The following is a 14,227-nucleotide window of genomic DNA, read 5'->3' as shown; positions in this document are numbered from 1 at the left end:
TTGTCTCTACCAACTCCAAAACCATGATGGAGCCACTTCTGGCTTTTTGTGGTTTTCATTGTGCTTGCCTGGCTCAGAACCGCGATCCTCCGGATCTCAGCCTCCTGGGGAGCTAGGATGACAGGCGGGAGCCCAGGTACCCGGCCTGATGGCTGTCTTACTCGATGTGACCCTCTTACCCTCCCCCTCCCATCCAGGGCGGCCAGGGGGCCCGGCCGCAGCAGGAATGTGACTACTTGCAGATGATCGAGGAGCAGCAGAGGCAGTGTCTGGAAGAGGCCCAGCTGGAGAACGAGACCACAGGTGAGACCTTTCAGGGGGACTCGGGCTGGGGGCTCACGCCTGTCATCCCAGCTACTCAGGAGACTGAGATCCGGAGGATCGTGGTTCCAAGCCAGCCCCAGGGCGTGGGGGAAAGTCCGTGAGATTCTTCTCTCCAGTGAACCACTCTGAACACCGGAAGTGGCGCTGTGGCTCAAGGGGTAGAGCGCCGGCCTGGAGCCCAAGAGCCTGAGGGACAGCGCCCAGGCCCCGAGTTCAAGCCCCACCACCGACAGACAAACAAGATTTCCATCCCTGCCACCCCCATGCCCATCCCCCATGGCACCCTACTTCTGCCTTGAGAGTCACAGAGCTGAACCCCAGTTGGGAGGTATGGGGGGGGGAGGAGGTAATCAGGCCAGCTGGACTGGGTCTTGGCCCAAGTCTGGAGTTGACTTTGGCTCCAGGATTCGGTTACGGAATGAATCTATGGCGGCTGGGTAGCCATGAAATACCTCCCTCAGGGGAAGGTTCTGGAAGGTTCTGGAAGAGTCCTTACCCTTATCCCCCACCCCCCACACACTCCTCCTGCAGGGTGCATGCCATGACATAACCCCACCCATCGGTCTGGCTGTCTGGGGGAGGACGGGACCATGAACGGAGCTCTATGCACTTCCATCTCTACCCACCGCCGCCGCTGCCGGAAATACTGAGCGAGGGACTTCCCTGTTTGCCTGCCAGTTTTGCACACGGCCCTGGGCCAACACAGTAGATGGCTCCAGTGTGCTTTGTCACTATGCCAGGCCCGAACCACATGTCTTTAAAATCAGCATTGTCTACTGGTGGATTCAGTCATTGATTTATTTTAGTCGGTCGTGGGGCTTGAACTCGGGGCCTGGGCGCTGCCCCTCAGCTCTTCAGCTCAAGGCTGGTGCTCTACCACGTGAGCCACAGCGCCACTTCTGGTTTTCTGGACCAGAACACACATATAGTCCTCTGGGGGGCCTTGGGAGGGGGTACCTGGAGAACTGTAGCGGCTCACACCTGTCATCCCAGCTCCTCAGGAGGCTGAGGCCCGAGGATCGCAGTTCGAGGCCAACCCGGACAGGAAAGTCTGTGAGACTCTTCTCTTCGATGAACCACCACCCCCCCCCCCAAAAAAAAGCTGGAAGTGGAGCTGTGGCTTCATTAGTAGAGCACTAGATTTGAGCACCAAAGCTCAGGGACAGCACCCAGGCCCTGAGTTCGAATCCAAGGACTGGCCCCAAAAAGCAATCAAACCACAAATATCCCCTGCTGCTTGCTTGCTGGGGATTCTGTGGCAAATAATTCGACCATGGAAATGTCTTGTGGTCCCACCGATCGTAAAACAGAGAGGCCCCACGTGGTGTGTCCGTAGGTGTGAACAGAGGGTGTGTCAGCTCTCCAGGTGCAGGTCACCTCAGATGGGAAGTGATTGGTTGTAAAACACCGGGTACAAGTTCAGGCGTGATCTCACGGGACGATAAGAAGTCTCAGAGTCTGAAGGTTGTGTCTATAAATATAAATGCTGGGAACGGGAGAGGCGCAGACGGTGAGTTACACACACACACACACACACACACACACACACACACAGAGGTGCTGAATCACTGGATCAGATCCCTGTGGGCAACTTGAATCTCCCACACTTGGAGCAATTCTTCCCGAAAAGTTCTGAACCAGCCAGCAAAAAAGCACGCACGGTTTGTCTTCCCATTTCTGTTTTTGTTTTTTCGTACTCTCTCCCCCCTCCGGTTCTTTGGGGTGCTCACCAGTGTCTAGGTTCTGATCATTGTAAGTAAAATAAAATGGGTTTTCTTAGCTGGGCTCCGGCGGCTCACGCCTGTCATCCCAGCTACTCAGGGAGGCTGAGATCTGGAGGATCGTGGTTCGAGGCCAACCCCGGGAGGAAGGAATAGTCCATGAGACTCTGATCTGCAAAGAACTAACCCCAAAAAGAGCCCGGGTGGAGCTGTGGCTCAGATGGTAGAGCACAGGCCTGGAGCACAAAAGCTCAGGGACTAGGCCCAGGCCCTGAGTTCAAGTACAAGGACAACCGCCCCTAGTAGAATGTAAGGTCGCTCATCATTGGACACCTGTCCGTCATTCCCAGTGCCTACCTATCAGATGCCTTGGGTTCTTGGGGAGTAGGCGGGACCTACTGACAGGAGGAGGAGGAAAGGAAGAAAATGGGCTACAGACTGGCTTGAGTGTGTCTGTCTGTCTGTCTGTCTCCCGATCCACAGGCTGTGGCAAGATGTGGGACAATCTGACCTGCTGGCCGGCCACCCCTCGGGGTCAGTCGGTGGTTTTGGCCTGCCCCCTTATCTTCAAACTCTTCTCCCCGATTCAAGGTAAGAGCCTGGGGTGGGCGTGGGGGGTGCTGGAGGTTGAGATCCTGAGGATCGCGGTTCGAGGCCAGCCCTGGGGCAGGAAAGTCTGTGAGACTCTGACCTCCAAGGAAACACCAGGAAACTGGAAGTGGCGCCATGATGGAAGAGCTCAGGGACAGCACCCAGGCCCTGAGTTCGAGCCCCACGACTGACCAGGAAAAGAAAGAGACAGGATTGTGGGGGTCCTGGGGAGGGGGGCTGCAGGTGTGGGGCGTGGGCTGGGAGAGGAGGCAGCCCGTGGCAGTGACAGGGGTGACAGGCCTCGGGTGGACGCACATGGGGTTTTGATTCTCTGTTCACACAGAGATAAGGCGCGTGGGAAAGGCCTCGCTCAGTATTTGCTCAGCAATTGATAACGTGATTGATGGGTGGGGCGGGGCTAGGATGCCGAGGCCCCGCCCCTGCGCCTCCCCACCCCCCCCACCTCCCAGGAGCTTCACCCACCTGCGCCCCATGACCTTCTGAGGCCCTGTGAGTCACAGAGAGAGAGAGACAGACAGACACAGAGACACAGAGAGACAGACACAGAGACATAGAGAGACAGACACAGAGACAGAGTGAGCCAGATGCAGACGGACAGAGAGACAGATGGACACAGAGAGAGACAGACATGGAGACCGACAGACAGATCTACAGAGACTAAGAGACAGAGACAGAAGGACAGAGAGACAGACACCGAGAGAGACAGACACACAGACACAGACACACAGAGACAGACACTGAGAGACACAGATACCAAAAGCAAAACCATCAGGAAGCGGAGCTGTGGTTCAAGTGGTAGAGCACCAGCCTTGAGTGAAAGAGCTCAGGCAGGACCCTTGGGTCCTGAGTTCAAGCCCCAGGACCACCCCCCCCCAAAATGATATTGTACCTAACTTGGCACTATGGCTGTCACGGGTCGGTCACCTTAGCAACTGAGGAGGCCAAGGTCGGAGGGGCGTGGTTCAAAGCCAGCCCGGCTAAGAAAGTCATATATATATCTATATCTATAGCTATAGATATGCATGCATGTATGCATGCATGCATGTATGTATATTTGCCAGACCTGGGGCTTGAACTCACGGCCTGGGCGCTGTCCCTGGGGGTACCAAAAGAGTGAAAAATTAAACAATAGTAATAACAATAGTGATGATGATGATAATAATAAAGAATTCGAGTTTACATTACGCCTGGCTGGTAGCAGAGCAAGGCATCCCTCAAAGCCGTGCCCGGCGCATGCGCAGTACAGAGCTAGGCATCCCCCAAAGCCGTGCCCGGCGCATGCGCAGTACAGAGCTAGCGTCCCCCAATGCCGTGCCCGGCGCATGCGCAGTACAGAGCTAGGCATCCCCCAAAGCCGTGCCCGGCGCATGCGCAGTACAGAGCTAGGCATCCCCAAAGCCATGGTTCCTGCCTGGCTCATGCGTGGTACAGAGCTTGGAAATACCCAAAAACTCATGTTTCCTGCACAGCGCATGCACAGTACAGAGGCTAGGAATACCCAAAGGCACGTCACCCGCTCAGCGCAGGTACTGCGCATGCGAAGTAGGCCTACCCAAAGCCTGGTTTCTTGACGAGCGCATGCGCGGTACAGAGTTCGGCATACACAAAACCACGTTTTATGTTCGCGCATGCGCAGTACAGAGCTAGGCCTACGCAAAGCCACGGATTTCCTGCTTGGCACATGCACAGTTCAGAGCCAGGCATACCCACGGCTCCTGGCCGGCGCACGCGCAGTACAGAGCTGGGAATACCCAGCGCTATGCCAGGCGCATGCGCAGTACAGGGCTAGGCCTACCCAAAGCCTGGTTTCCTGACGAGCGCATGCGTGGTACAGAGTCCGGCATATACAAAAAAAAAAAAAAAACCACGTTTCATGTTCGGCGCATGCGCAGTACTGCTTGGCACATGCACAGTACAGAGCCAGGCATACCCATGGCTCCTGACCGGCGCATGCGCAGTACAGAGCTGGGAATACCCAAAGCTATGCCAGGCGCATGCGCAGTACAGAGCTAGGGCTACCCAAAGCCTGGTTTCCTGACGAGCGCATGCTTGGTACAGAGCTTGGAATACCAAACACCACATTTCATGCTCGGCGCATGCGCAGTACAGGGCTAGGAAGACCCATAACCGTGTTTCCCGCCCGGCGCATGCGTGGTACAGAGCTAGGACTTACCCCCAAAGGCATGTTTCCTCCCCAGCGCATGCGTGGTGGCGCTGCCCGACTCCTGCCCAGCGCGTGCGCAGTGCCGACAGCGCGGGCGCGGGCGGCCTACGTCCGGCCTGAGCCTGGGGCTCGGGCCCTGGCGGCTGTCCCCCCCGCAGGTCGCAACGTGAGCCGCAGCTGCACGGAGGACGGAGGCTGGACGGCGCTGGAGCCCGGCCCCTACCCGCTGGCCTGCGGCCTGGACGACAAAGCAGCGAGCCTGGACGAGGTGCGCGCTCCCCGCCGGGCCCTGGCCGCCCTGGAGCACCCCGGGCCCGGGATGGCGCCACTTCCGGCCCGCTGGCGGGCCTCGAACCGCGATCCTCCGGATCGCAGCCTCCCCGCGCCGCTGGCTCCCGGGAGCCTCCCCGTTCTCCCCACAGCGCCACTGCTGGCTCGTGCTGTGCCTGTGGTGCTGGGGACTCGAACCCAGGGCTTCAGCCCTGCTGGGCGAGCCCTCCACCCCTGAGCCAGCTTCCCAGCACCCCCCCCTCTCCCCCTGGAGACTCTCCATCTCCAACAAAAAGCCAGAAGCGGCACTGGGGCAGCGCCCCAGGCCGTGAGTTCGAGTCCCGGGACTGGCACAGAAAGACCAGGTGGGCACCAGGTCATCCTAGCTACTCAGGAGGAGGCTGAGGCCCGAGGATCACGGTTCGAGGCCGGCCTAGATGAAAAGGGAAGCCCGTGTGACCCCCCCCCCAGCCCTAGCCCCAGGGCCGACCCCACCCCAGGGCCGACCCCGCCCCAGGGCCGACCCCGCCCCAGGGCCGACCCCACCCCAGGGCCGACCCCACCCCAGCCCTTCACCTCCCCCCCCCCAGCAGCAACAAACCATGTTCTACCACTCGGTGAAGACCGGCTACACCATCGGCTACAGCCTGTCCCTGGCGACCCTCCTGGTGGCCATGACCATCCTGACCCTGTTCAGGTGAGGATCAGCATCCTCCCCCCCCACACAAGCCAGCCACCCCCCAAAACTGAAGGCCCCATTGGTGTCCAGGGGAGGGGTGGTAGTGGGAGCTGGGATGTCCGGCTTCCTATTGGCTGGGGTGAGGTTAGGGGGGCGGGACCTAAGATGCCTTCTGAGTATAAGATCCACCTGCTGCCCCCAACCCCACCAATGCAGAAAACTGCACTGCACCCGGAATTACATCCACATGCACCTCTTCGTGTCCTTCATCCTGAGAGCGGCCGCTGTCTTCATCAAAGATCTGGCGCTCTTCCACAGCGGGGAGTCGGATCACTGCTCTGAAGGCTCGGTAAAGACCCCCCCCCAACCTTGGCACCTCCTTTATTCCCCCCCCCATCTCTTCTTGTGTGTGTGACAGTCCTGGGGTTCGAACTCAGGGCCTGAGCTGCCCCTGAGCTCTTCAGCTCAAGGCTGGCGCTCTACCACTTGAGCCACAGATATGGCGCCACTTCTGGTTTTCTGGTGGCTCATCGGAGATCGAAGTCTCACGGACATTCCTGCCCACAGGCTGGTTTTGAACCACGATCCTTCGGATCTCAGCCTCCTGAGTAGCTGGGATGACAGGCGTGAGCCACCGGGCACCGGCTTGAGTGGCTGCCCCCATTGATGAAGGAAGTTTTTCAACCCTGTACAGGGCAGGGACCCCGTGGTCTGGAGCTATCTCCAATCTCAGGGCGCAGGAAGGAAGGGTGGGGAGCTTTCGCTGTGGGTACAGGGGAAGTGGGAGGCAGACGGCTTCCTGGTCGAGGTGGCTCTATGCCCTGACCCCAAGGCATACGTAGCTTGGGTCTGAACATGAGATCCTTTGTCTGGAAAGGGAGGCAGAGGACTCAGAAGATCTTCCAAGAAAGGCCAGGGCGCTGGTGGCTCACACCTGTCATCCTAGCTACTCAGGAGGCTGAGATCCGGAGGATCGAGGTTCCCAAAGCCAACCCCAGGCAGGAAACTACCAGGAGCGGAGGGGTGGCCCAAGCAGTAGAGTGCCAGCCTGGAGCCCTGAGTTCAAGCCTCTTCTTCCTCTCCTTCCTCTCCCCCGTCCCCCGGCAGGTGGGCTGTAAGGCAGCAGTGGTATTTTTCCAGTACTGTGTCATGGCTAACTTCTTCTGGCTGCTGGTGGAAGGTCTCTATCTGCACACCCTGCTCGCCGTCTCCTTCTTCTCCGAGCGGAAGTACTTCTGGGGTTACATTATCATTGGCTGGGGTACGGTGCGAGGGGCGCCCCCCCAGGCTGGGGCGGAGCTGGGGGGGACAGGTGTGGGGGGGGAGTTCGAGTTCATCGGGAGGAGGGCATCATCAAACCAGGCCACAATGCTTTTCTTGGTTTCTGTCGGTTGTGGGGCTTGAACTCGGGGCGTGGACGCTGTCCCTGAGCCTCTCTGTGCTCAAGGCTGGCGCTCTACCGCCTGAGCCACGGCGCCACTTCGGTTTTTGAGTGGGTCATCGGAGCTGAGAGTCTCACGGGGCTGGCCTTGGATGGCGATCCTCTAGATCGCAGCCTCCTGAGTAGCTGGGATGACAGGGGTGAGCCTCCAGCGCCCAGCAACACTGCGCCCTTCTTACAAGAGACCCTAAGTGGCCACGGGAATGTTTGTCCTCCTGTCTCCTTTTGTCTGTCTCTTCTAAACCTCTTGCTTGGGTCTCCTTCCCGTTTTCCTGTGCTTACCACGTCCTCCCCCCACGCCTCCCCCCTCTTTCCCCCCCCCCCCACCTTTGGCCCTGACAGGCGTACCCAGCACCTTCATCATGGTCTGGACCATCATTCGGATCCACTATGAGGACCATGGGTGAGTGTCACCTGACTTCCGGTCCCCCCAGGTACAACCCCCGGGGAAGGAAATAATGCCCCCCCCCCACCAAACTTAAGCATCCTCAGCAGACAGATGGCTGTATGTGCAAATGTAGCTAGACGAGGGTGATAAGGGAACAATCTGGAATTGAGGATCCGGTCATTTAAGGACTGGCGGGCTACGGTTGGGACCAGCTGGGAGGGGTTTATTTGGGGGGGGGCAGGAGGAGGATCATCTCATTCTCTCCTTACCCCCCCCCCCCCCCGGCAGGTGCTGGGACACCATTAACTCCTCCCTCTGGTGGATCATCAAAGCCCCCATCCTCACTTCGATCCTGGTAAGACTGCCGCCCGCCACGTGGACCGGAAGAGGTCAGAGGAAACTGAGGCCCAGAGCATGGGGAGATGGCTAAGCGCAGGGCCCACAGGAAATTCCGGTCCACAGCGTGGATGGTCCATCCACGGCCTTTCCCGGGGACGTGGGTGTCATCCTGTAATGCACAAGCCGGGGTGCCGGTGCTCACGCCTGCCATCCCAGATAATCAGGAGGCTGAGATCTGAGGATCGCGGTTCAAAGCCAGCCCGGGCAGGAACATCCCTGAGACTCTGATCTCCAATAAAACACTCAGAAAAACCGGAAGCGGCGCTGTGGCTCAAGTGGTAGAGCGCCAGCCTTGCGCTGAAGCGCTGAGGGACAGCGCCCAGGCCCCGAGTTCAAGCCCCACGGCCAACTTAAAAAAATAAAAAGTAATACAGAGGGGAAGAAAACAGGCTGCCAGCAGCCAGAGACTGGACGCCCCCATCTCCCCTTCTCTGAGTGATCATTTTTTTGGGGGGGGACCCCTCCTGTCTTTCCCCACCCACCAGGTGAACTTCATCCTGTTCATCTGTATCATCCGGATCCTGGTTCAGAAACTGCGGCCACCGGACATTGGAAAGAACGACAGCAGCCCATACTCGTGAGTGTCACCCTGTGCCTTGGTCCCCCCCCAAAGAACTCCACCTCCACCCCCTAGCTCTCCACCTCCTCAGGCTCCCTGGCCAGGGAACTCGAAGGGGTCAGAGATGACCGGGCGCCGGTGCTCACGCCTGTCATCCCAGCTACTCGGGAGGCTGAGATCTAGAGGATCGCAGTTCGAGGCCAGCCCGGGCAGGAACGTCCCCGTGAGACTCTTGTCTCCTGAAAACTAGAAGTGGAGCTATGGCTCCAAGTGGTGGAGCTGTAGCCTTAGGGCAGGAGCTGAGGGACAGCGCCCAAGCCCTGAGTTCGAGCCCCAGGACTGGTAGTAATAATAATAATAATAATGATACATAAACGGAATGAGGATTCCTGAGTGTGTCTACCAACAGGAACCTTCCCCCATGAACCTGTGAGTGGGGGCACAGACCAGCTAAAACTTAGCAATCTCACGGGAATGTTCTAGAATGTTCTCGAACGTTCTCCCTCTGGCTTCCTCTCCTGGCGGGGCCAGGCTAGGCTAGGGTTCCAAGATTTCCCTGCACGATGTCACGAGCTGGCAGATTTCGGGTTCTATTTTGGAGCCGTGTGGTTCTTTCTAATGAGATTTCAGATTCACATTTGTGGTGTGACAGATTTTTCTCCCCGCCCCCCCCACTCTCCCCACCCGCCGGCCAAGCGTGTGTGGGCAAGACTCTCTTTCCTGTAAAGATGGAGGGGGAGAAAGTGAGCCTACTTTCTCTCCCCCCCCCCCAAAGCACCAATGGCTCACCCAGGGCTGGAGGCTGAGGACCAGGATCGGATCCGCTCACATCCGGGTCCTGTTTGGTCCAGGATGGGGAGCAGCTGGTTCTAAGCAGGAGCTAAGGACGATGTTCCCCCTCCAGCCTTCCACGGGTGGTTTTTGTTTTTTTTTGGTCTTGTCTTTAAAAAAAAATGCCTCCATCTGCCAGCCTAGCCTTAGGGGGTGCGTGGGCTCCGTCCTGGGGGGGTGGGCAGAGCTACGGATCCTGGGAGCCAGGCTTCCCAGCCAGAGCCTCCCAAAGAAGCAGACAGGGCTCACCAGAAACTAACCCAGAGCACGGCAAGTTTGGCCACTCATTCCAGCATGTCAACACAGCAGCCGGGCCCCGTGGCTCACGCCTGCCATCCCAGCTACTCCAGGAACCGAGATCTAGAGGACCGCAGTTCAAAGCCAGCCCAGGGCAGGAAAGATCGTGAGACTCATCTCGGATGAAAACCAGCAGTGGTGCCGTGGATCGAAGTGGTAGAGCACTAGCCTTGAGCAGAAAAGGTCACGGACAGCACCCAGGCCCTAGGTTCAAGCCCCACACCTGACCAAAAACATGACAAAGGACCTTTACCCAAATCTAGACTGTGAACAAAAGATCTCGCTTCCTGAGACTATTCCTCAGTAACTGAAATCCTATATAAAATGATAATAATATAGCCAAGTGTCAGTGGCTCACGCCTGTCATCCTAGCCACTTGGGAGGCTGAGGTCTGAGGATTGCAGTTCAAAGCCAGCCTGGGAGACTCTTAGATCCAATTCAGCACCAGCTCAGGAGACAGGGTTAGCTTTGAGCCTTGAGCAAAAAGCTCAGGCATGGCGCTCAGGCCCTGAGATCAAGCCTCAGGATTGGAACAAAAAAAAATTGGAAACAGTACCTGAGCCTGAATTCAGGACTGTACAGTAGGCAGGTGCTCTACCACTTGAGCCACACCTCCAGTCATTTTTGCTTTAGGTTATTTTCTCACATAGGGTGAGTGTGTGTGTGTGCATGCACGCGCCAGTCCTGGAGTTTGAACCCTGGTTCCTGTTCCTTAGCTTTTTGTTGTTGTCGGTCGTGGGGCTTGAACTCGGAACTCTGGGCCTGGGCGCTGTCCCTCAGCTCTTCAGCTCAAGGCGGGGCGCTCTACCACTTGAGCCACAGCACCACTTGCGGTTTTCTGGTGGTTTATTGGAGATCAGAGTCTCACGGACTTTCCTGCCTGGGCTGGCTTTGAACCGCGATCCTCAGATCTCAGCCTCCTGAGTAGCTGGGACCACAGGCAGGAGCCACCCGTGTCAGGCTGCTCTTGTTTTTATCTGATTTTTTCCCCAAGCTAGCCCATGATCTGCCTGCCTGCCTGCCCCCCCCCACGCCGCTGGGATTACAGGGCCACACTGTCACAGCCGACCTGTATGTTGAGATGGGGTCTCTTAGTTCTTTCCCCATTCCCTGAACCCCCCCCCCAGTTCCACACGACTCTGCGTCCCCCTCACCGGCTTCTCCTCCAAGGAGGGGAGGGCAGACACTGTGCAGGACTGGCAGCTGACTGTCGCTCACCCGGGTCTGTCCCGCTGTCCCCCCCTGGTCGTCCCTGTGGGGCGCCCGCGGGCGCGCGCTCACGGGCGCGTGCTCACCCCCCCCCCCCCCCCGCAGGCGGCTGGCCAAGTCCACGCTCCTGCTCATCCCGCTCTTCGGCGTCCATTACATCATGTTCGCCTTCTTCCCGGACAACTTCAAGGCGGAGGTGAAGATGGTGTTCGAGCTGGTCGTGGGGTCCTTTCAGGTACGGGCGGGGGGTCGGCTGCCGCCTCCTTCCCGGGGGGCTGGGGGGGACGATGGCGAGCGAGCGCGCCTCCCGAGGCCGGCCTCCCCCACGCCCCGTCCGGAGGCCGGCCTCCGCCCAAGGCCTCCCCCCTCCCTCCCCCCCCCCCGGCCTCCCCCAGCCCCGGCCTCCCCCCCCCCCCCCGCCCCGGCCTCCCCCCGCCCCGGCCTCCCCCAGCCCCGGCCTCCCCAGCCCCCCCCCCCCCCGAGGCCAGCCTCCCCCCCCCCCGCCCCGGCCTCCCGAGGCCGGCCTCCGCCCGCGGCCTCCCCCCGCCCCGGCCTCCCCCCGCCCCCTCCCCGAGGCCGGCCTCCCCCCACCCCGGCCTCCCGAGGCCGGCCTCCGCCCGCGGCCTCCCCCGCCCCGGCCTCCCACCCCCCCCCCCCCCCGCCCCGGCCTCCCACCCCCCCCCCCCCCCGCCCCGGCCTCCCACCCCCCCCCCCGCCCCGGCCTCCCCCCGCCCCGGCCTCCCCCAGCCCCCCCCCCGAGGCCAGCCTCCCCCCCCCCGCCCCGGCCTCCCCCAGCCCCCCCCCCCCCCCGAGGCCAGCCTCCCCCCCCCCCCCCCGCCCCGGCCTCCCGAGGCCGGCCTCCGCCCGCGGCCTCCCCCCCGCCCCGGCCTCCGCCCGCGGCGCGGCCCAGGCGGTGCAGCGCCATCCCCGGGCCCTGCGCCACCCGCCCGTGTGCTTCCTCCGCAGGGGTGCGTGGTGGCCGTTCTGTACTGCTTCCTCAACGGGGAGGTGAGTCCCGGGCCCCGCAGGTGCGCGTCCCCCCCGGGAGGCCCTGGCCGTCCCCCCCCCCCCCCCCCCCGAGGCTGAGGTCCGGGGATCGCAGCTCGAGGCCCGCCCGGGGCAGGCGGGAGGCCGACCTCCCAGCCAACCCCGCCGGGCAGGCCCGGGGACGGCGCCCGGGCCCCGGGTTCGAGTCCCGCGATCCGACCAATTCACACAAGAAGCCGCCATCAAACCAGGCCCGGAGGGGGGGGCCCTGGGAGGCTGGGGGGGAGCCCTGGGAGGCTGGGGGGGCCCTGGGAGGCTGGGGGGGCTGGGGGGGCCCTGGGAGGCTGGGGGGGGGCTGGGGGGGCCCTGGGAGGCTGGGGGGGGCTGGGGGGGCCCTGGGAGGCTGGGGGGGGCTGGGGGGGCCCTGGGAGGCTGGGGGGGGCTGGGGGGGCCCTGGGAGGCTGGGGGGGGTCCTGGGAGGCTGGGGGGGGCCCTGGGAGGCTGGGGGGTCCTGGGAGGCTGGGGGGGGCTGGGAGGGCCCTGGGAGGCTGGGGGGGTCCTGGGAGGCTGGGGGGGGCCCTGGGAGGCTGGGGGGTCCTGGAGGCTGGGGGGGGCCCTGGGAGGCTGAGGGGTCCTGGGAGGCTGGGGGGTCCTGGGAGGCTGGGGGGGGCTGGGGGGCCCTGGAGGCTGGGGGGGGCTGGGGGGCCCTGGGAGGCTGGGGGGATCCTGGGAGGCTGTGGGGGGCTGGGGGGCCCTGGGAGGCTGGGGGGGGCTGGGGGGCCCTGGGAGGCTGGGGGGCCCTGGGAGGCTGGGGGTGTCCTGGGAGGCTGGGGGGGGCCCCTGGGAGGCTGGGGGGCCCTGGGAGGCTGGGGGGGCCTGGGAGGCTGGGGGGCCCTGGGAGGCTGGGGGGGGGCCTGGGAGGCCGGGGGTGTCCTGGGAGGCTGGGGGGGGCCCTGGGAGGCTGGAGGGGTCCTGGGAGGCTGGGGGGGTCCTGGGAGGCCGGGGGGTCCTGGGAGGCTGGGGGGTCCTGGGAGGCTGGGGGGCTCCTGGGGGGCTGGGGGAGGGGGCCGGGGGGAGGCCGGGGGTGTCCTGGGAGGCTGGGGGGGGCCTGGGAGGCCGGGGGTGTCCTGGGAGGCTGGGGGGGGGGGCCTGGGAGGCCGGGGGTGTCCTGGGAGGCTGGGGGGGTGTCCTGGGAGGCCGGGGGTGTCCTGGAGGCTGGGGGGGGTGTCCTGGGAGGCTGGGGGTGTCCTGGGAGGCTGGGGGGGTGTCCTGGGAGGCTGGGGGTGTCCTGGGAGGCTGGGGGGGTGTCCTGGGAGGCTGGGGGGGGTGTCCTGGAGGCCGGGGGGTGTCCTGGGAGGCTGGGGGGGTGTCCTGGGAGGCCGGGGGTGTCCTGGGAGGCTGGGGGGGTGTCCTGGGAGGCTGGGGGTGTCCTGGGAGGCTGGGGGGGTGTCCTGGGAGGCCGGGGGTGTCCTGGGAGGCTGGGGGGGTGTCCTGGGAGGCCCGGGGGTGTCCTGGGAGGCTGGGGGGGTGTCCTGGGAGGCTGGGGGGTGTCCTGGGAGGCTGGGGGGGTGTCCTGGGAGGCCGGGGGTGTCCTGGGAGGCTGGGGGGGTGTCCTGGGAGGCTGGGGGTGTCCTGGGAGGCTGGGGGGGGGGCCTGGGAGGCCGGGGGTGTCCTGGGGGGCTGGGGGGGCCCTGGGAGGCCGGGGGTGTCCTGGGAGGCTGGGGGGGCCCTGGGAGGCCGGGGGTCCTGGGAGGCTGGGGGGCTCCTGGGGGGCTGGGGAGGGGGCCGGGGGAGGCCGGGGGTCCCTGGGAGGCCCCCCCCCCCGTCCCCCACGCCTCGGCTCTCGGCCCCCCGCAGGTGCAGGCGGAGCTGCGGCGGAAGTGGCGGCGCTGGCGGGCGCTGGCGCTCCCGGGGCCTGCTGGGCTGGCCCGCCAAGCCCGCGCACGCGTGGGGGCGGCAGCAGCGGCGCCACGTGCAGCACGCAGGTGTCCATGCTGACGCGCGCCAGCCCCGGCGCGCGCCGCGCCTCCGGCGCCCAGCCCGAGGCGTCGCTCGTGTGACCCCCCCCCCGCGGGACGCCCCGCCCCCGACAGCCCCTCGGCCAATCCTCAGAGTGGAATCTGCATACGGCCGCTGACTGGCCCGCCTCGGCCAATCCTCAGAGTGGAATCTGCATACGGCCGCTGACTGGCCCGCCCGATCACTTCTGGCCAATCAGGAAGGCAGTCGCCTGGACTCAGGGCTGCGCCTTGCAACGTCTTCAGATCAGACCCCGCCTCCCACGGCCCCTCGGCCAATCATGAGTGGAATCCTCGTACGGCCCGCCCAATAACTTCCGACCAATAA

At 63.2% G+C, this 14,227-nt stretch overlaps 1 protein-coding gene across 1 annotated transcript; it reads left to right on the top strand.

Annotated features, from left to right (window-relative positions):
* The first annotated feature begins 227 nt into the window (after positions 1-227).
* Vipr1 (vasoactive intestinal peptide receptor 1) lies at positions 228-13,941 on the top strand. The gene is given in 14 exon segments (XM_042672741.1): positions 228-303; positions 2,529-2,636; positions 4,980-5,089; positions 5,682-5,788; positions 5,987-6,119; positions 6,878-7,031; positions 7,554-7,614; positions 7,888-7,954; positions 8,484-8,575; positions 11,000-11,129; positions 11,861-11,902; positions 13,739-13,789; positions 13,791-13,832; positions 13,834-13,941. Coding segments are annotated over 14 exon segments (1,266 nt in total). The 5' UTR covers positions 228-242.
* Positions 13,942-14,227: the final 286 nt, after the last annotated feature.

The sequence above is a fragment of the Dipodomys spectabilis genome, unplaced genomic scaffold, assembly GCF_019054845.1.
Source record: "Dipodomys spectabilis isolate Male_0828 unplaced genomic scaffold, ASM1905484v1 ptg000766l, whole genome shotgun sequence".
Lineage (NCBI taxonomy): Eukaryota > Metazoa > Chordata > Mammalia > Rodentia > Heteromyidae > Dipodomys > Dipodomys spectabilis.
Note: the sequence above shows the minus strand (reverse complement) of the source record. Positions and strands in the feature narration are given on the sequence as shown.